At 48.1% G+C, this 22,793-nt stretch overlaps 1 protein-coding gene across 12 annotated transcripts in view; it reads right to left on the bottom strand.

Annotated features, from left to right (window-relative positions):
- The window catches only part of SIL1 (SIL1 nucleotide exchange factor), a 246,115-nt gene that overhangs the window by 4,289 nt on the left and 219,033 nt on the right, over positions 1 to 22,793 (bottom strand). For all 12 annotated transcript variants that reach the window (XM_070465454.1, XM_070465455.1, XM_020908409.2 and 9 more), the window contains 2 exons: positions 789 to 885; positions 178 to 342 (listed from right to left, as the gene is read on the bottom strand). In XM_070465454.1, coding sequence (XP_070321555.1) covers positions 178 to 342; positions 789 to 885 — 262 coding nt within the window. The remainder of the gene's footprint in view (positions 1 to 177; positions 343 to 788; positions 886 to 22,793) is intronic.

A 22,793-nucleotide genomic window follows, 5' to 3' on the forward strand; every position in this document is an offset into this window, starting at 1 on the left:
TCTCAGAAGTCCTGGGCTCCACAGCATCCCTGCCCAGCTCCGGGCTGGCACATTTGCTCAGGCCACTCCACCATGAGGATGGAGGGACGGATGGAAGATACTGGGGGAGGGGGAGGTCAAATGACCAGAAGCACACACAAAGCAGAGGGCAGGGGAGGCCAGGCCCCAGGCTCTCACCTTCTCGGTAACCAGGTCATAGAGCAGCGTGACCACACGCACGGCCAGCACCTCCATGCCCTTCTCCTGGACCAGACTTCTCAGCACTTGCAGCCCCCCCAGCTTCAGGAACTGCTGCTGGGCGTAGGGGAAGTGTCGTAACAAGGAGCACAGGGCGAACAGGGCCTGGGGAGAAACAGACACGGATGGGTTGAGGGGCCACAGAAACCAGGCCCTGGGGCAGGCACCCGGAGGAGCCCCAAGTGCCCCAGCCAAGCCCCCTTCTCTCTGGCTCCACCTGCCACCCTCCGGATTAGCTGCACCCCAGGACCCAAGGCTGAGAGAGCAGGAGAGACATCAGACACCTTCAACATCACCCAGTGGACAAACGGAGACCCAGGGCAGGAACTGGGGTGCTGAACCTGGAACAGCACCTGGGAGCTGAACCCAGGCCTCAGACACTTCACAGGCTGCCTGCCTGCCTCAGAGAGAAGCCCTCCTCGCCATGCCACCCAGGGATGACCACTCAGGCCCCCAAGGGTTACGAGTGCAGTCTGGAGAGGGACCCTCCTCGCCTTCTAGGTTTCACAGGTGTGCTGAGGTCTGAACAGGAACAAAGGGCAGAAACGCACCTTTTTCTTTGTGGTGAGAGGCTGCTCCGTGGCCAGAATGACCAGCAGTTTCTGCAAGGCTCCCCCCTCAATGGCCTCCACCTGGACCTTTGGGTTGCTGTGGGGAAGAACATGAAAGCATGATTTTGCACCTACTCACCAACTTGGGGGCACGCCCAGCCCAGGTAAGGGGGCTGCCGCCACAGCGGCCATCCCTGGGGAAGAACAAGGGGGGATTCCCGCACTGGACAGGCAAGGACTTAGCTGGGTAAACAGAAACAAAATGGCGCGGGTCCACCTGGGTACAAGGGCCAATGGCACAGGCGACAGGGCCCAGGGCCCCAGGCCAGTGTCCACTCCACATCAGCCAACAGGCTGGGCTGATCTGGGGATGGAAATCCCATTTTAAGATCCTGCTATGTTAAACGTGCTCCTTCAGGGTTCTCCAATGGAAAGCTTCCTCCACGCTCCTCGAGGCAGCCATACCTGCTCCCCCGCTGCCTTCAAGGTCCTGGGACCATCATGCTCTGCAGAAACACTAGCGGGGTGTGGAGCTGCAAGGCCTCTTCTGTCCTCTCCCCTCCCAGGCGACGCACACAGACAGAGCGTGAGGAGGAAGGCAGGCAGAAAGAATAGGATCCAGGAGCCTCTGGTCCTGGGGAGATCCCGACACAGGACCAACCCAGCTGCCTCCTGCCGCACTCTCCACTCTGCGCCTGTACCCGCATCCCAGCACAGGGTCTGCCGTGGCGCAGGTCCCGGACAACAGGGAGTGAGAGAGCTGACACGTGTACAACCGTGACTGCATCAACCAGCAAACGGGCAACAATGAAACACTCAAAACCCAGGGCTGCCCCTGGAACTCCGGTCCCCATTCTGGGCTAGAGAAAAGAGCGATGAACTTCAAACAAACATTTCAGGCAAAGCCCCCCTCCCAGGGGGGCCTGAAGGATGAGACCTCCCCTGGGGCAGGGTGCCAGACAGGGACATGGCTGGGAACCATTTGCTTTCTAAGACCAAACTGGTGATGAATTAAGGATTGAGCCAAGTGCAGGGACCTGTGTGATCAGGCCCTTGAGGAAGATTGAGATGCCCTCTCAATCTTATGAGGTCTTGGGAAAGGTGGCAGGCAAGTGAAAGCCTGAGACTGGCGGCAAGGGGATGGGGTGGGGGCTGGGCCCCCAGTGAGACGCAAGCACACAGATGGCCCCCCTCTCCTCCGGGCTCTGGCTGCCGAGAAGTGCCCTGGAGACCCAAAAAGCACCTGTTTCTCCAAACCCCCACTTTAGCAGGGGGCTCTCACAGCATGGGGAGAATGAATCAATGCTCAGGATACAGACAAATCACAGAGACGATTCCTGGTCCAAAACCCAGAGAAAGGGGATGCGGGCAAGGAGAGAGAGCAGGCGGCTCATGGGAGAGGCCCTGGCCGGAGAGTACGGTCACGGGGCCCAGTGAGTGCCTGACGGCCCACCCTCTGCTGCTGCCAGGCGGTGGCTTCAAGGCTCAGTCAGACCGAGCACACAGGGCCAGTATTCCTACTGTAAAACGGGAGGAGCCTGCACCCCTCTGCATCTCCTCTGTAGAAAGGACATGAGGGTGGGTACCAGCCTCTCCCACTGCAAGTTCACTCGTGTCTGAAGAGCCGTCTAGAGAAGAGGGCTGGGGTCCCTGGAGAGGAAGGCTGACAGCTCTTCTCCAGACAGGCAGGTGGGCACTGACACTGGGAGTCTGGCGCTGAGCCTCTCCCTTACCCCTGCTCCCCCAACTTGAGACAGGCAGCTGCTTCATCAAAGGGTGAGCTAATTAGGGCTGTCTCTGCCATCGTGTGTCTGAGGAACGCTCACCCGCAACAGGCAGGGTCTAGGAAAAGAAGTCAACCATGCTGAGAAAATTCATACAAATGTCAGATGCAGTCTCCCAAGGAAGCGGGGGCTAGGAGGCCCAACATCGCATCAGCCTCAGGGAACAGCACAGAGGAGCCCCATCCCCAGTGGGCCCCCAGAGCGGCACAGACAAGCTCCTTCAAAGACAGCATGTGAAGACTCGTTCTCGTCTACAGATCTGCTGAGAACAAAACCCAGAGAGGCGACACAGCTCAGGAGCAGAGGGGCCCCCAGGGAGACCCTGGAGCACCTCCCTGTCACCAGCCTGGGCAGAGCTGGGGGAGGGGAGAGACACAAACAAGACTGGTCTCTGCCCACCCAGGTCTCAGCTGGCAGAAGGGGAGAGAAGACCCAAACCCCAGAGGGAACCGAAGCACACACAGTGAAAAAACAAACTACCAGGGCCAAGGGGAGGGCTCGCAGTCTGTAGGCAAATCCCTAGGATCCCCCAGAGGAAGGATAAGCCAGTGGGAGTAAACAAAACATGCCCAAAGCTAAGAAGAGACATGGCTTCCCAGTATTTCTGTCCACAGAAGCCTGATGTGGGGTAGAAAGGGCCACATGGCACTGTGCCAGGGAAGATCTAGAGGAAGGCACAGGCCAGCCAGTTAGTTGCTCAGAGATGCCCCGTGTGCAGAAGAGATCCTTGCGGACACGCAGCCTCTTCTCTGCCACTCAACACTGACAAGCCAGGCTCCACACATACGAGAGACGCCACACCACCATACTCGACTTACAGGCTGTAGAGTGAATAAGTGAATGGCTACATAACTTTAGGCCCTGCCAGCTGGCTCTGAACCTATGGTCTGTGGGGCTTCAAAGAAAGAATAGGAAAGTCTTGTCTGGAAGAGTCAGCAGGGCTGCCCAAAAGCAGATTGCAGGAGAGTGGGAGTCAGGTGGGGAAGATGGTCTGTGAACCAGAAGACTGGCATGTGCTCAGGGGACAACATGAGCATGTCCAGAGAGGCTAAGAGACCATTCAGTGGAAGGCTGCCCTGAAGAATCACAGAGAACGGGGTTGAGAGGTGCAGCTGACCCCCAACACAAAGGCAGGTCAGGCTGTGACTGAGCAGGGGAGACACAGGACCCATAAGCTGCCCAGTAAGTGGAACTTGCTCCTGCTTCTCTTTCCTCGACACTTGCAAGGCAAAGTGCGGAGTTAGAAATGTGCCTCCAGGGCACAAACACAAGAGAGGGCCCAGGAGAAGGGCCCGTGTCAGGCCAATGACCCAGGGATGGGAGAGGACTTGGAGGGACACTCTGAGGCAGGCCAGCCCACCACTCGCAGGTCAGGCCGGCGCTGTGGTGTGGTGTGTGTCTGTACCTGCCCAGCATCCTTGCCCCTCAACAGGCTCTGACACCCTTTCTTCCCTTCCTCCTGGAACGGACTCCCCCACGGCCTGTGGCCCAGCACTGGTTCATCATGTTCCCCCTTCACCAGGCCCTCAGTGGGTTGCCGAGGACAGGCCATCAGAGCCCTTCAGTCTTTGACCCTGGAGTCAGGACACAGAAGTTTCTTCTCCACAAGGCAGACAGTGTGCTGCAAGCCAGGGGTACCTACAGCCAACAGCAGCCAGGTTCGTCCTGACCCCTCTAAATGGAGGGAAGCCCATCCAGAGTAGGAAAGAATACAGCTCAAACACAGAAGTACACCAGCGAGAAAAAGGGAAAGCCTCGTGCCTACTGCCACTTGATAGAATCACTTTCATGAGGCAATCAATCGACTCTTTCCCACCTGCGACAGAGTCCTGAAGACCTGCCTAAGTAGAGTAGGACCACTGGCCAAATGTGGGCCTATAGCCGAGTGTGGCCTTGGCAGCCCTGGGCCTACACCTTGACCAGCTTGAATGAGAGAACCCACCTAACTCTAGGCCCTACCCCAGGGCCCAGGGCTTCAGTGGTTCCATGGACATGCCAGAGACTCCATACAAAACCCTTCTGAAAACAGCTTTCTAGTGCGGTCCAGTCAAGGGGCTGAGGAAATACAGCCGGAGGGTGGAAAAGACCAATCTCGCATTTCAAGATGTTACTCAGTCCATCCATCAGGGACAGTGGAGAAGGGCTTCTCTTGAGCAGTCTGCCCTGGAAGGGCAGACGCCAACCTGCTCTTAGAGAACCTCTCTCCCAAGAGCTCAGACTTGGGCTCTGAATGCTCTCTGCCATTTTGAGGGAAAGAAGTGCCCCAAGCAGCGCAGAGTGAGGTCTATAGCATGTGTAAGGGGCAGGGCCAGGAGAATACGCAGCGAGAATCCTATAAAATGGCTGATGACCTTGGGTGGGTCCCTTTGCTTCAGAGTCTTCACCTAGGAGGCAGAGCTAAAACTACCTTGAGTTAAAGACAGAAAAGCCAGTGAGCACCAAAATGCTAGCCAGACTGGAAGATTACAATCACAGTACGTTTGCTGTACATGTTTTGCGGCCAGACCATACCCTTGAAGAACACAGCTTCTCCTCGGCCCAGAGGTCCCAGGCACATGTGTGCTGGTCTCAGCCCCTCCCAGTCCACAGACTCAGGATCAGAGCCACAGCCACGGAGCCTGGGGGCGGGCATGGGGGTGTCTTGCCGGCCGGACGATGGGTGTCCTGACAACTGAGGATTTGGGTGAGTTAAAAGGGCAGGGGCCTGGCATGTCTCTCAGTGACATCAGTGGTGCTGGTGTGCTCAAAGTCAACAGAAGGATATTAAGGACGTAGCTCGTCTCCCATGAGATAAATGAGAATAAACCTTGTTCTGTGCTAAGCCGGCTGGGCTGAATAAACACCATTAGCACTTGGATTACTGGGATGTTCACAATCAGCAGGCGAGTCAGCTGTCTGAGTGCAGAGGGACAGCAGCAGCTGCTCCTCAGTAAATCTTGGCGTCGGGGGGAGGGGGCACTGCAGAAATGGAAGAGACTGCATTTGCAAAAACAAACAATTTGGGTTGGGGTGACCGATGTGGGAACCTGCCAAGGGTCAGAGGTCATGTTTTAGCTAACCAGGCTGAGCAAGTGTTGAGGGGTGTTGAGGGGGTGGTGGAGCTGATCTCAGGGTGGGCAGCCAGGCCTGGCCACGGGGGTTCAGGACAACGCTGCCTGCTTCAGAGGCAGGCAGTGCCTCCTCCCTGCCTGGCACTTGACTACATAATGTTCCAGGGAACACGGGACCCTTGTTCTAAAATTGAGGGTTTTCAAGATGGTGAGGGCAGAGCAGTAAGTCAAGCACAGGCCCTCTTCCTTGTGGGGTCCTCTGCAATGCATGGGGGCTGTGGAGCAGACACTGCTGGCAGCGGGGGCGTGTGCCCAGAAACAGGAAATGCACAGAATCTGCTCACCCAGCATGCTCATGGGTGAATCAGAACAGTAAGAACTAAAACGGGAGTCTGAATCAGTGGAAAAGGAGAAAAACAGAAAGGGAGAGGACAGGAAATACGGACTGGGTTGATGGCTTCAATGGGGGCTGAGGAAATGCTAAGGTGAAACTCCTGGTGTAGAGTTGTGTGGTCCAGAGCCCCAGCCCAAACCGAGATGTTGGGTCTGTTCACAGCACGCTGGAGACACAGAGGGTATGTGCTCTCTCATGAGTCCCTGCAGTATTTCTAGGTAGGACAATCATTATTCCTCTGTCTTAATAACAGAAGACAAAGCTGCCACTGTTCTGAAATGCTCTTTGAGAAGATGCTGTACAGTGGGGGAAGGGGGAAACTTCAGGCTCAATCGTTTGTGATCTTGCCTGATGACGTTGTGCATACTCAGAGAGAGAAAGGTCCCTTCTCTGACCTCAGGCCTCAGCCTGTCTGAGTCCCAGTGATTTGGGTCACCTGTGAACACAACAACTTGTAGGATGTGTACTCCCGAAATAGGCTCATTAAGGATCTACACTAGCCTACCATCTAGGGATTAATGTGGTTAAGCAATCAATTAATCAATCAAGACATGGACAGTTACCAACTTAGGGGAAAAAAAACCCACATACAACTCTTCCACATGAAAATGAAGCTGCCAGGAGAAACAAAGACTTCTAGCCTGTAGTGAGCTTCAAACCATGTAACTGTGGTGGGAACCACGCTGGATCCCTTAGAAGTTCCATCTCGACACTGAAGAAAAGAAGGGAGTGTCACAGGACCCATTCAAATACAGTCCCCAAACAGTTGCCAGTCACAGAAGACAGTGTAGGCCGCCCGCAGTTCACCACAATGATACAGCTCACAAGAGCATCTCCAGAACATCTTTCCAGACACAAACATACAGAACGATAACCTGCCCACCCTGGGAGAGACAAAGGGGACTCAGAGGAAGGGGCACCGAAGAATCTTCCTGACATCTGGGAGCTCTCAAACACAGCACTGCCTCACGGACACCTGGGGCATCCCCTGCCCCACCCTGCTCAGTGCTGTCTGGCTCTTTGAGACCCCATGGACTCTAGCCCACTAGGCTCCTCTGTCCATGGGATTCCCCAAGCAAGAATATGGGAGTGGGTTGCCATGCCCTCCTCCAGGGGATCTTCCCCACCCAGGATTCAAACCTGCACCTCTAGTCTCCTGTACTGGTTGCTGGGTTTTTCACCACTAGTGCCACCGGGGAAGTCCAAATAATTTCAGACTGGGCACTAAAAAACTACTATAGAGGGACTTCAGTGGTGGTCCAGTGGCTAAGAGTCCATGATCCCAGTGCAGAGGGCCTGGGTTCAATCCCTGGTCAGGGAGCTAGATTCCACAGGCCGCATCTAAAGAGCCCACCTGCCTCAGCTAAGACCCAGTGTGCCAAATAAATAAAAATTTAAAAATACCATAGAAAATTACACAGAAAAATAACTTACAGAAAAGTGGCAAAACGAAAAAAGACTTCCAAAAACCACTACAATATTATAAAGTAATTAGCCTCCAACTAAAAAAAAAAAAAAAATCCGCCTGCCAATGCAGGAGATAAAAGAAAAAACATTATCCACAAAATCCATTCTCAAGAGTGTAGAATCAAAAACTCTATGTTGAAGATATAGGTTAATTTTAAGAAAATTTAAATTGTCTTAGGAAACTATTTGAGAAAAAGGATATAATTATCCATTCCATTAAAATATGTTTTGCTATTCTACTGCAATTTAGTCAAATAAGAAAAACACTAAAAGGAATTAAAATTTCTCTCTGGTTTCGCTAGAATAAAAAAAGACTTCCATCAAGAGTCACAAATTGGTACCATTTTACTATATTTTCTCTCTATATATTTACACATTTTTCCTGAAACCTGAAGCCCCTTTACCCCAAATGTATAAAATGTGTATTTCCTAAGAACATAACCACAGTACAGTTATCAAAATGAGGAAATTAACATTGATGCATGAGCTACAGATATTAAGATTTTGCCAGCTGTCTCCAAAATATCCTTATAGACAAATAATTTTAGTTTAAGGTCCAACCCAGGCCTTATATTACGAATTGAGAAGCATGTCTCTGCATCTCCTTTAACTCTGAGACAGCTTTCCTTAGTCTGTGTTTGTCTTCTTTCATGACAGTAACAGTCTGGAAGAGCACAGGCCAGTTGTAGAATGTCCCACAACCTGAAGCTGATGTGTTTCCTGTTTTCCTGGTTTTCCTGGTTAGACTGAGGTAGTGCATGTTGGCAGGAGTGACACAAAAGCAGTCTTGTCTCTCTCAGCACCTCATATGAGGCTGCACAAGGTGACATCATTCAGGCTCAAGAGTGGCTGGGTTCACTTTGATTACTTGATCGTGGTGGTACCTGCCAGATTTCTCCACTGTAAAGATACTCCTTGTCCCTTCAAAATTGACATGTATTTTGTAGGGAGATTCCTTGAGATATGAAGACAACCTGTTCCTCACCAAACTTTCATCCATTAGTTCTGGAATTCACTAACAATTTTTATTTAAAATAATTAATACTCTGCCCCAAGGTCATCTGTTCCTAAAAACTGAGGCCATATCCAAGTTTTCGGTAGCAGTATCACAAAACTGACTCACACTGGGCCTGCCCAGGTCGAATCCCTGAAGGCTGTTCCTATCACCCTCTGATGAGGCAAGGGTTCCTCAACATGGCCCTGAATACAAGCAGAGCAGGTAAAAAGCCAGTTACAAATGGTATGGGTGGACTGACACCATATATTTGTTCCTGCATGGTAAGATTTAAAAAAAACCAAAACAATGAATGTGGTTATTTATAAAATTAAAAATTTAGTAACAGCAACATTTAAAATGTCACTTTGCTACATGTTTGGACAAACACTTCTGAAATGTAGGTTCCCTTTTTGTCTACAACACTGAGTCTTAACTTGTAGGTTGGCAAATTTTTCTAAAAAAGAAATCAGAATTAAGAGGCAGTATGGAAGTCTTCTGGGGTGCTGATAAAGTTCCATTTCTGGACTCAGGTGGTAGTTACATGGGTATATTCACTTTTAAAAAGTTATCAAGTGTTACACGTAAGATGAATGTACTATTCTGTACAAGGAAGAGACAGAGGAAGGAAGGGAGATGAAGCTTTAAATCAGTCTATTTTCATGGAACCCACACTAATTCCAAGAGATCATCTCTCTTTAGAAATGCTCATAAATGAGGTCTCAAAACTTGCCCTGTTATTCTGAAAAGCAAAACAGTTACCATGTTTTCTTACTCCTCTCTCAATGATGCTTAAAGATCCATATGTACACAGTCTCATGATGATATCCGTGAGCTTTCATTTGATTTTTCAGACCCTAATTTTAAGAAGCCAGTGGCTCTTGTCCCTCTTTCCTCAAGTTCTTCTTAACCATATTTGCTGTACTCTTTCTGACAGGAGGGCCATTCTCCTTAAAAGAGAAGTGAAGAGGTAAAACAGAAGGACGGCAATGAGGCCTCTGTCACCTGCTACACCGAGTCACCTGGCTGGGGCAGGTGGCCCAGTGTCCTCCCTGCCATTCCTCACTCCGAACACCAACTGCTCAGGCAGGTCCTTTGCTCTTAGCACCTCAGTCCTGACAGTGTTCTCGGAGATCTACACCTTTTGTTCTCTGTTTGTTCTTGGTTACAGGACCCTTTACCATCTCTTAGACAAAGCTCAACACTAACAACTCCCCAAGTGGCCTTATTGGCCTGAATAGGTGTCTCCTTTCTGTTCCTTACAGTAATCACTTGTGACTGTACTAAGCACATTTCATTGTTCAGACTATGAGTCATCCTTCCCTTCAAAGCCCTTGCCCAAACATCATATCTGCTTTGCCCTGGACCATCTAAAATCTTCTTTCCCTCAAACTCAGAGTTCTGTATTTCCCTTGGTTTCTCTGAACATGGTCACTTTCGACTAAAGTTTCCAACACCTTCACTTCACCAAACAATTCATTCATGACGCTCAGAATACCACTTCAGTGAAGCCCTTTCCCTTAACCTTCTGAGGGATAAAACTATCAGAAAAATGAGTTAATTTGAATTAAAGCAATTAAAAAATTGATAAGCTTCTTGTTTTTTGCAGAATCAGGTTTTTCCAAGGGTCCAGATACATAAAGACCCATAGCACCATACCAACTTGCTTCTGCACCAAGTTTTATTATCTCAATTCAAAAACCCTCTCCCACACTAAGGGTAAATAGCTGACATCCCAGCATGCTTTCTGGTGATCTGAGAGCCAGTGACCTGGGCTTTCGTCTTATCAAAAAGCCCAAACTCAAAAAGCAAATACTGAGTAAAAGCTGCTATGGAGTCAGAGAGACCCAAGTTCTAGTTTCAGTGTTTTCAAGCTGTATGGTTGCTACATGTTAATAAACCTCTTCAGACCTCAGTTTCTTCATCTATAAAATAGGAATTAGTAATATTTATCTCATGAGATTACTGTGGGTATGAAGTGTGATAATATATAGAGATTAGCACACTTCGTGGCAAATACCAAGCATTCAAGTAACACTTTTAATCATAATATATTGTACTTTAATGAAAATTACTGTTCCTACCTTTCTGCTAGGAAAGGCAGAGTGCCTGGGTTTTCAGGCTTCTCAGAAGTGGGAGAGGCTACCTGTGGTATGGGACAAAAAAGAAGGTAATACCTCCCACTAAGGGGCCCTGGATTCTCAGTCCCAGCTCCTCTGGCTAGACAGATAAGACCACTACAGGAAGTATATGGGGGAGAAGTGTAATTAACAAGCTAGAGGGAGAGACAGGGAGGAAGGATCAAAGAAGCTAATTAGAACTGGCTAAAGGGAGGCCCTGCTTATTTAACTTATATGCAGAGTACATCATGAGAAACACTGGGCTGGAAGAATACAAGCTGGAATCAAGATTGCCGGGAGAAATATCAATAACCTCAGATATGCAGAAGACACCACCCTTATGGCAGAAAGTGATGAAGAACTAGAGTCTCTTGATGAAAGTGAAAGAGGAGAGTGAAAAAGTTGGCTTAAAACTCAACATTCAGAAAACTAAGATCATGGCATCCAGTCCCATCACTTCATGGCAAATAAATGGGGTAACAGTGGAAACAGTGGCTGACTTTATTTTTCTGGGCTCCAAAATCACTGCAGATGGTGACTGCAGCCACAAAATTAAAAGACGCTTACCCCTTGGAAGGAAAGTTATGACCAACCTAGACAGCATATTAAAAAGCAGACACTACTTTGTCAACAAAGGTCCGTCTAGTCAAGGCTATGGTTTTTCCAGTAGTCATGTATGGATGTGAGAGCTGGACTATAAAAAAAAGCTGAGCGCTGAAGAATTGATGCTTTTGAACTGTGGTGTTGGAGAAGACTCTTGAGAGTCCCTTGGACTGCAAGGAGATCCAAACAGTCCATCCTGAAGGAAATTAGTCCTGGGTATTCACTGGAAGGACTGATGTTGAAGCTGAAACTCCAATACTTTGGCCACCTGATGTGAAGAGCTGACTCATTTGAAAAGACCCTGATGCTGGGAAAGATTGAGGGCAGGAGGAGAAGGGGACGACAGAGGAGGAGGAGATGGTTGGATGGCATCACCGACTCAATGGACATGGGTTTGGGTAAACTCTGGGAGTTGGTGATGGACAGGGAGGCCTGGCGTGCTGCGGTTCATGGGGTCGCAAAGAGTTGGACACAACTGAGCGACTGAACTGAACTGAAAGGGAGGCCACAGGGTGGGGAACATGGAAGACAGAGAGCTAAAGGGAAATTATCTGTGGCCCTATAAATATTCAACAAATGTCTCCCATAACTGTCTCAATCAGTCTGAGGGAAGCAAGGTGGGATCAACAAAGTTAAACAGAAGGAAATTTAGGCTTAATCATATGGAAACTTTTCACAGTGAGATTTATCAAGTCTATTAGAGAACCCAGAGTGGGTGTGAGATGGGTCTATACCAGCTCCCCTAAACGCTAAAGGCTGACAAGAGCAGACAGGTTGGTCTGGCAGGGTATGAGCACCCCAGGAAGACCACTGGTCATCCTTGTTCCAAGCTGCAGGCAATACACCTTCTCAACAGGCCTTTAGTGGCTCAGGAGGAACTTCCATACTCACTTAAATCCCGCTCTCAAGAGTTCTGAGACATGTGCTGGGAAATCACTCACCTTTCCTCCCAACCGCCTCATCTCCTCAATCAGAGCCAATGGAGTTAAGCAAAGCCTATTTTGCTTTTGCCACACAACTGCAGAAATGTTTATGAATGAGCCATGTCTCAATAGTAAAAGGAAAAGCAATGATCGTGGGATGGTCTATAGCAGAAAATGACAACACTGAAATGCTTCATTTCCAGGATTTGGAAGTCGTATAGACTACAAATCTCTCTGCTGTGCAACATACATAACAAGTCCCCAAAATATCCTTTGTTTGCTGAGGTTCTGCTTAGATATTTAAGGTTTCTGACAGTTTAAATATGGTGAACAATATGGTGAACCACCCAAATATTCTGCATTATTGGTATTTGGAAAGATCTTTGTGAACAAGTACTTCCAGCTCCAAGAGGCAAGAACAGACTCAAGAGAGGCAAGGCTCCTCCTGGTTTTCCATGGGGGTGGATCAACATGGCCTCCTTGGCCAGCTCTATTTCATATGGCCAATCTCATGGCTCGAGTGACTGTGGGTCCATGTACCCCAGTCCACTTTCTGTCCACTTTCTCCTCTGTAACAGAGGAAAAAACTGGATGCAGTGGGTCTGCAGACTCCCTGGCCAGGCTCAGGGCTCAGCAGGTCTCCTCCAGGTTAAGAAAGACACAGAGCTTCCCTGATGCAGGAACAAAACTGGGAGGACTAGTCTTGCCCAAAGCCTTTGTGCCTGATTCACCAGATACTGAAATGGGAGCCTAAAAGGAAAGTAAAGACTTCCCATTCTGTGGAGATCTTTAAACACTGGAGAACAGCCCCAATTACTCAGAGCTTCCAGAGACAGAATGATGGATGGTTTCGTTTGTGAGCATGCTATTTGTCTGAGGCTCTTTGTCCAGCCGGCTGGTCGACAAATCTTGATTGGGCCCAGAGTGCACAGGGTCCTCAGCTAAGCATCTTGGGGCCAAAGCAAAGAATGAAAATAGTTCCTGCCCCTAATTAGACAAAATTAACAGCTGACAGAAACATGCAGAGGGATTCTATTAGAAAAGTCACTGTGCAAAAGGGGGGGCTTCAATATTAGGTATACTGTAATCTGAAAAATGGAGGGCTTGACCAGGAAGGTACCCTAGAATGACCTCAGCAAGAGCAAAAGCCTCAGCTTGGAGGAGAAAGGCTAAAAGTCTGCATGTATTTATTACCCAATGAATTCAGATAAAAATCTTTTTTTGTTTCCTTCAAAGAAAATGTTAAGAATCACCTTCCATAGACCCTTTTAACTCTTTTACTAATAAGTCATTAAAAAGGCCTTCTGTTAGAAGCATTCTAATGACAACAAAAAAGTTACACTCATAAAACAGTTAATGTCAAAATGTAAATGGTTTGTTTAAGATTCAGCAATTGTTGCTGAATCAAACACAGAATCTCTATGGCTTGGGAAATAGCAAGGGAAACAAAAGGCTTGACAATTTAGTGCTCATTAAAGCTTGTCTGGCTGAATTTTAGATTGCAACTTAAAGGAAAAAAACATTAAACCAGTTCAAGTGTGAACTGACATATGCACAGCAGTTTTCAGCTGCCTGCAAATGGGGCAAGGACACAATCTGGTGTGTGACTTGTACACACCAAGGGTGTGGGTGATCCCACGTCTAGGGTACAGGGGTAGAGTCAGAGATGAACAGAACCCCAGAAAAAAAGCACTAGGACAAGAGCCCGGGTTCCCATCGGGCTTGAGTTCATTCAGCGTGGTGGAACAGCTCAAGCCCAGTTAGCTCTTTCCTGCAGGAACGCTAAGGGGCTTAAGGACAGACAAGTGTTAGGCTGGGGATCATTTTTGCTTGGAAGAAGTGGGAAAGCCTAAGTTTTTTGTACTTCCTCTCTTCCTGGCCTGGCATGTCAGCCACAGTGGGACTCCTGTCTCGATAAATCTAATTGACTTTGTGACCCTTACTGGCCTCAAGTCTGGTCTTAGAAATAGTTCTTTTTGGTATGTTTGTGGGGTGCTGAGCAGAACCTTCATCTAAATCCTCCTACTCACTGGGCAATAAAAGTGCTTAAAATCTTACCATCTGGGGTTTGTTTCTTTGAGTCTTAAAGGTCTTCTATTAAAATGCCACTGTCCCAATCACATGCAAGTAGGGTGACCACATAATTTATTGTCCAAACTGGGACATTTTTAAGAGTGAAAAGAAGCACTATTAATTACTGCACTGGGAAAAGAGGCATAAATAGAACATATGGTCACCCTCTGTATAAGGTTTTGTGTTAAATTCTATGAATATACAAAGGTCAATTAAAAAAAAAAAACTTCCATTGTCCTGGACATTAAGCTGAGAAGAAAAGAATACCAGGAACTGGACAAGGCAAGGCGTCTATGGAGACGGAAAGTGACACCCCAGAGGGAAACATCATGGTCGAACACGAGGAGGAAACTTCACAAAACTTTATAAAGACCATGGGTGCTGGAGCCAGACTGACCTGAACTGGAATCTTGGACCTCCTTTCTGCTTAACTGTAATTAAACTATCTTTGCCCAAACTTCTTCATCTGTAAATTAAGGATTGTTTCATTGGGAGGATTAAACGAGGTAGCCAATGTAACAGTGCCTGGCACATGCTGTTCAACAGGCTGAATACTATTAGCATCATCAGGACCAGCCCTGTACTTAAAACATGCCCTAGTCAGAAGGTGGAGAGAGGAGTCAGGAAGACAGAAAACCCTGCAAAGGCCGACTGGGCTTTTCCTCCTTATAAACTAACCTGTGAAGGGCCACTCCAGGGCTGAGCTTCAACTGCAGCAGCTCCTGAGGAGTACTGATGACCTTGCGCTCCTGGTCTCAGACTCCACATGCTGACCCTGGCCAGCAGCTACCGCTCCACCCCAACTCCAAGAGGCACAAGCCATCCACCGTTCCCTCAGAGCAGACCACAGACAGGAGGACCTTTCCAAACTGAGTGAGCCCCGTCCTGACTGCCTGAGATAATGCCATCTACTGAGTAGTGGTACATTCTCCTGGGCCTCTGTGACAGCAGAAATGCAAAAAATAAGGGCAGCCACTCACAGTCATTAGGAGAATAGATTCTGGGGTTCCAACACTTAACAACAATTAAGTGCTTTTTAAATATAAAGTCATATGATTGTTACTACAACTCTATGGGGCAAACATTATTATTACCCCCATTTTACAAATCAATAAACTGAGTCAGGGAAAGTTAAGTAGCTTTTTTCTCAAGGTCACATAGCTAATAAGTGGCTGAGGCCTGAAAGCTCAAGAACAGGAGCCAAGAGACCTGGATTCCACTGGGGCTACACCACACGCAGTCAAAAAGTCCTGAACTTATATGAACTTTACGTCTATTATTTGTCAAGAAGCTGAATTACTTAACCAAGGGGTCTGTTTTTCAGGATCAAACAGTACAGGGTGACTGAAAGCACTGTAAAAGTGTTTCAAACATTATGCTGCCACTGCCAACATCTGCTCTCATTTGGTTTTGGAGAGCTGGACCAGTTTGGAGAAGGAATCTAGTCCCTCACTATTCTCCCATTCATAGGACCCTGGACACTCTGGCTCAAAGTAAAGCAGGAATTACACTAATACCATGGTTTTCAAAGTGTGGTCTCTGGACCAGCAGTACCAGCATCACCTGGGAACAAGGGTAAAGTAAAAATTCTCAGGCCCCAACTCAAACTTAGTGAATCAGAAACTCTGGGGATGAGGCCTGGAAATCTGTATTTTGACAAGTCTTCCTAGTGCTGATGCCTGATTACGTCTCAGAACAACTACGCTGGAATGTCCCTGGACAGATGACAAGCTGGGCTCTATCCAGCCCTGGCCAGGAGAAGCTTGCTTCAGGGGCCTGTGGCAAAGCCCAGCTTCTGCAAGAAGACCCAGGCCCCAAGGGCCACTGCCAAGAAGATGAAAAGCTCCCAATAAAACCCAGACCTACATGGCCACACTGATCAAAATACAATAAAGAAGAAAGTGAGAAATCTGACAAAAGGAAAACACAGCTTCGGTGGGGGACAAAATACAACAATCTTCTGTAGGAGATGAGAAGCATAAAAGGCATGTTAGATGTTCAAAGAACCAAATGTCGAAACGATAAAAAATATGAGAATAAAGATAAAGTGCGGACATCAATACCACATGGGCCTCAGTCTAATGATGGCAGTAGCAGGAAACATCAGTCCCCCGAGACTATAGCCTGCTCTTCCCCACCCCCAACATGACAGTCTGTATCAATAGTCTTGAGGAAAAGAAAAAAAATACCAGCAATTAGTCACTGAATCTTTCTTGCTGGAATGAAGAAAAGCTTGTGAAAAGTCACCAGAGGCTCTGGTGAGAAAAGCTTGGCTAAGAAGGCCTTGCAGACTGGGGGCGGTAGCAAGATCATTAAGGGAGAAGGCCTGTGGGGTGTTCCTGGCAGTCTTTGATGCCTGCCAAGTCTTAACCTGGAAGGGAAAATGGAGGGCCTGGCCATGAGGCTATAATGAGCTCCAAACCAGGCCTGCATCCAGAAGGCCTTTTATATGGGCTTGGGCCAGAGGCAGGGGGTTGGGGAGGCCTCAGCCACTGTAGCAGGCCCAGCCCTGGGCTGTGGGTACCTTGGAGGATGAGGCAGTAGAACACAGAGCCTCTGACCCAAGTGTCTCCACACAGAAAGCCTATGTGGCTGCACACATGTGCCCCCAGGGAATTAGTGAGGCAGCCTCAGTGTTTCCATTCAGGAACTCGCTGAAAATGAGCCCATGTAAAAACAAAAACTGACTTCCTCCCACAATGAACTTCTCAACTCATATGTGCAACGATCACCACTGCCTCTCTGCCTGGAGTGTCCTCCCTCAAACACTCCCCATCCCTGCCCTCAGCTTCATCAGGCTAGTCCTTATTCCTCCAGGTCTCTCTCCAACCGTTTCCTCAGAGAAGCCCTCAGTGACCACCTCCTACACAGGGCCCCTGCTATGCATTCCTGGGACCCCTTCACTCAACAGACTTGGTCAAAGTCTGTCTCCCCTACTAAATTGTCACCATCCTCAAGGACATGGACTATGCCTTGCTGCCTATTCACCTGTAACCTCACTCTCCAGATGGTCTAGCCCAGTGGCCAGTACTCAATGAGCAGCAGCTACCTAAAAGGATAAGGCCGGCTTGGTATAACTCCCCTGCTGGGACACAGGCCCGGGTGGTCCGGCCCATAACTAGGTATGTGGATGGGTTGGAAACATGACCTCCCTCCCATTATAAGCAGCTTACCCACTGCAAGGGCTCACACAAGGCAGACCCCAGTTAATGTTCTCAATTTTTGCCTTCTCTTCCTTTCCTCCTCCAGTTTGGTTCCTAAATCAACTCCCTGTGTGTCCCCACCACCATGCTTTCCCAACTGCTTGAGAAAAGGGACACAGCAGAGGTGTTCAATGACCCCTGGCATACCCCTTCTGGGAGTATCTATATTTGTCCCCAAAGAGAGGTAATGGATGTATTTAAAAAATCAAGACATTAATTCCCAATAGTATTAAAAATTTTTAGGCAGCAGGAAAAGAATAAAAAAACAAAACAATCTGAGGGACAGGATACTCCATGTGGTTCCTGAAATCAGTCTCCAGTAGGCAACTTTCACTTGTGCTGTGTCTGAGATCAGTCCTGACTCACTCTTAATGTCAGGCACCACTTGCCAGCCATGGCGGGGCAGTCACAGACACGTCCGCAGGTGTGCACGGTCACCTCCTTCCTGGTCGACCTCACTTGGCTGACCTTGACAACAGCACTCTGGCTAAAGGCCAGGGACTTAAGCTACAACTTCTGCTTTCTTTCTTGGCACCCTAATACCAATCCAGCCTTCCAAACCGAAGTCAGGTCAGCATGGCATTGCAGGTGGCTCCTCGGCCACACTCCTCCCTCTGAACTACTCCAAACTCCACCAACCTCTGCTTCATCTAAGAGCCACCCACAGGTCGGTTCTGCCAGGGGCCCTAACAGACTGACGTGCTGGGGATCCACTGAGAAGGTGGCACAGAGCCACACAGGGGAGCATGAACACTGGAAGAGGGCAAGGTCAAGTTAACAAATATCATACAATGAGAAAGAATTGCATGAACTGCAGTGGCATAATGTAGCATAACAGATGGATAATTAGATTTATTCTAAGAGCTATAAAAGTAAGTAATTAAATAAAAATATGGAACAATGAATCTGCCACAGAGAGACACCTAACAGCCTCACGAGGGCCCCACAGCTGGCACAAGCAGCCTGGGAAAAGAGCAGTGGGCAAGGAACCTCTAACACTGCCCTGATGTTTTAGGGACAATAAATTCAGCACCAGCTCAAGCTGGGCACCAAAGGACAGCCTGATTTCAGAGGGATATAATCAGACTTGCAGCCTCAAATAGCACTGTGCCACAGGAGTATGGTTCCCTCTCTACACATGGAAAACAGGAGCCTGTGGTAGACTGATCAACTCCCCATTGCTGGCATGTTTGGCAAGGCACCTGCAACGCAAGACTGACAGTTTGTATTTATCTCTGCAGAAGCAGAGGAAGGAGATGAAAGATGCATGCATGGATGATAAGATTAACTGACACCAAGAGGCAGGCTGGGAGACCCAGGCTCAGGTCTCCACCCTTCTCCCACAGGTTGGCAGCAGATGGAAAGGGTGCTGCTACTCAAGGAAGAAACATGAAGTGAGCACCCAACGTGTATGAAGCAAGTTTTCTGTATGAGGTCCCAGTCATGAACCAGCTTCCCTGGACACGATATTGGCTATTTGGAAGCAAAGAGTTAGATGAGTTGGAAGCTGTTTTCTATTAGTCAGGACTCAAGGAGGGATCAAAACTGAATTCAGATTCATCTAAGAGAAAAACTTAGTTTGTTGGGACCCATCATGAAGAATGATGATGAAAGTAAATGGACAACTGGGTCCAGAGGCTCAAGCAGCATGCCAGGCCCTCCCTCAGGCTACATCTCTGGGCTCTGCCTTCTCTTTAGATGAAGCTGCATTCTCCACAGAAAGATGAGTCTGACGGTCACTGGTTGCCCCCAAATGCATCAATCCCAGCATAGAGAATTATCCCTCTCAAGTGGAATAGAATTCCAGGGCAGGACTTTGATTGGTCCTGACTATGTCACATGCCAACCCCTGGGCCAGTCACTGCACAGACGCAAGAGGCACTACAAATGTCTAGTCCAGGTTATATGACAAGCCCTAACTGGGAACAGAAGAGGTGGGTCACAAAGACTAACAACCTTATTCTCAAAGGAAAGAAGGTGGTTTCCAAATGAGAAAGATAGAAAAATGTTTTGAGAGACCAAAAACAATATAAATCAAGAGCCTTCACAGCTCACCATACTGTTTCATACCACCTCAAGACATAATGATGGTGGTTTAGTCGCTAAGTCATGTCCGACTTTTGCAATCCCATGGACTGTAGCCTGCTAGGCTCCTCTGTCCATGGGATTCAAGCCATAATATTGGATAGTAATTGGCTGTTTGGAGCTAGAATGGGAGTTAGGCCAGGTATGTAACAGTCTGGTTACATAGGTTACATGCTCCAAATGGCTTGTTGTTTGTCCCCTTTCTGTGGGGGGATGGGGAGGAAGGGGGGAGCTGTACCCTGTGGCATGTAGGATCTTAGTTCCCCAACCAGGGATCAAACCCATGCCCTCTGCAGCGGAACTGCAGAGCCTTAACCACTGGTCTGCCAGGGAAGTCCTTTAACAGTGGCCAATCCTTACAGGTCTGTCTGTCCCCATGGCCCAAGCACAAGACCATGTGGACAACAAGCAGCTTCATACTTAGGAAACTCACACAGTATTAAAGCATAAAGTCTTCAGACAACCAACTCTTTGGAGGTTTCCTTTACCCACTAACTCAAACCTCCTTCATAGCACCCACCAACCATGGAGAATATGACCCCCAAAACCTGGAAACTTCAGCTCAGCATATTTGATAAGGAGCTAACAATAGGTATGTGGCTCCCTCCAGAACCACTGCCATTCATACCAATGGCTCCACAGAGTGGCTCTCTATTCCAGGATATTTCTACGTCTTGGAGAGGAAAGCAGGTATTTTAGGTACAAAAAGGAAAAACCCACCACATCCCCAGTGACACAAAAGCCACCACTTGCTCAGCACCTAGCACAAAGTGCTTGCATTGGGGCTCTCCCCCTAATCTGGCTTGAAGGAATAGAGTCCCTGGTGTTCCTCACCTCCAGAGCCCAACACACACTCCTCTAACTCCCTCATCTGGCCCCAGCCAACAGCCTAAGTCATCTCTCAGGCTAATTATCAAAGTTAATTATCCCCTTCTCAAGGGACTCTGGGAATGCCTATCTCCTTCAGCCTAAAGAAGTCATGACCTTCCTCCAAAAGCCCAGAAGGGCTCTGTCAGGGTCCTCGGGGAGAGGTGAGACAAATTCAGGTGGCCTCTTTGCTCCAAGGCCAGCTGGGGACAGGAGATCACAGGGACCTTCAGGAACCAGATCCAGGAGAGGCATCTCTAGGTTTCATTCAGCTCCCAAGTTCTGCACGTTTTTGAACCATTCCAACAACTTCACTACTGACCTGGAGCCTGCCCTAAGCAGTGATGCTGGCCAACAAGTGTCTACCAAGTTCTTTCTGCCACTAAGGTCTTCCCAGGAAATGGAAATGCAGGAAAATGGAGCTCAGCTTCCACGTGGAGCAGCTAAATGCTCTGGCTATGCCTGTTACTCTGGAGCCACGTTTGAAGATTTGGCCTAATGCAGCCATGCTGGGCTCAGATGTAAGAACCTCCAGCCAGGCTGAAAAGCAGCTTGCCCGCAGATGGGCCCTCTGGCCCAGGGCTCTGTGAGCTGGCTCTGCTCCTGCTCCACACACATTAAAATTTACTGCTGCTGTTAAGAGCCCCAAAGACAAAAAAGCTCCTGCCTCCACTCTGTCCCTGCTCCTCCTAAACACACGCTGGAACCAACCACCAGTCAAGACCTGGAGTGAACCTCAGTAACTATGAACAAACTGAGCTCAAACAACTTTTCCTAAGCCACAAACTGAATGAGTGTTTTTATTTTTTTAACTCAAGAGAAACAGTTCAAATACCAACTAACCTTTCTCCTCCCTTCAAAATTACTGATCTTGGACAAACCACATATCAAAATAGTATCTGGATCAAGAGTTTAATCCTCCTTCTCAGAAGCAAAAGGGAGTCTAGATGGATAACTTCAGGGTAACCCCAGGTCTAGCAGATGCAGGGGAAATGGTTCCTGGGTCCTTAGGGAAGGAGAGCGTGGTGATCATAAGAGCAGGAGGGAGGATGGCAACCTCAGGACTAAGGCACTGGTGATGAGGGGCAGATGAGTGCTTGTTAAGCCCCATTAACTAAGGGAGCCTGGGCCGTGATGTTCATGAATAATGCCTCACTGGCCACCTGGCTGAAGGGATCTGAACAAATTATTGTGTCCAACTCCAAAACTCAAGTCAACTAAAGGCTACATATCACAACAATTCAAAAAACTCATACCAGAAAACCCAATAGCAACTTCTTGTATGTTTTGAGTTCATTCTACCTTTTAATTAGAAAATGATATAAGCTAATGGTAAAAAAAAAAAAAAAAAAAAAGATTCATAACAGCATAGAAGATGCAAAATAGAAAAGTTCCTCTATCTCAAAACCTCATTCCTCATACCCTCAGAAATAAAAGCTGATTTTTACATTATGTATTTATATGCACTATAAATTTGTAAATAAATCTGTTTATTTTTTATATGAAGGGATCATTTCAATGTAGAGCCCCTACTTTACAGAAAGGCTTGGCTCCTCGAGTTTCCTAAGGCAGTCCCCTGATGCCAAACAGAAGGGAAGACAGTGGTCAACCATATTTTAAGGGACTCCAGGAATATCTAACATTTCAGACTCAGGAATTCCCTGGCAGTCCAATAGTTAGGACTCTGCACTTCCACTGCAGGTGACCTGAGTTCGATCCCTGATCAGGGAACTAAGATCCTGGAAGACGCATGGCTCAGACAAAAACAAAAAGAAACATTTCAGAGTCAAGTTTAATTCAAAGAGTTCCTCAGGGAAGCATGACCCTTGACTCGGGCCCTCCCTCTGGCCCAGGTGAGAGAAAAGGCACCTTGAAAACCATTCCTCGCCAGCTCTCCCGGTCTGCAGTCAGCAGCTTTGCTTTCCCCAGGATGTCATTCCAGGGCTCTCATCCTTGGTTCTCAAACCCGACCCCACTTTTGTCCTCCCACCTTGGGCTCCTCTCTACAGCCTTCATGCTCCTCTGAAACATTACCACTGGCAGGGCTGAGCAACCGAGAACAACAGAAGATGACCTCACAGCCTTCACATTCTAATGCCAGCTCTCAATTACTTGTACTGTTGCATAATTGAAAGAGGAGAATAATCCAGTCAGCTGATCTGAGAAGCTGGCCAGGCACACAGATTATCTCAGAGTGAATTATTCACACTAGATAATTGGGAGTTGCCCAAACTTCTATTTGTGGTTCAGGCATCACATGGAAGGACATTCAAGCTGGAAAGTATAGAGGCTGGAGGAGGGATGGAGTCCATAGGCCCAGAGTCCCTCTGTGCTGCTGGGTAAGTCGCTGCCCCTCTCCTCATCTAACTTAGGGTCAAAGAGGGTAATAATAATGATGATGAGACTGATGCCAACAATATTATTATGGACAGCTCTTGTATT

This window comes from Odocoileus virginianus, chromosome 3, assembly GCF_023699985.2.
Source record: "Odocoileus virginianus isolate 20LAN1187 ecotype Illinois chromosome 3, Ovbor_1.2, whole genome shotgun sequence".
Lineage (NCBI taxonomy): Eukaryota > Metazoa > Chordata > Mammalia > Artiodactyla > Cervidae > Odocoileus > Odocoileus virginianus.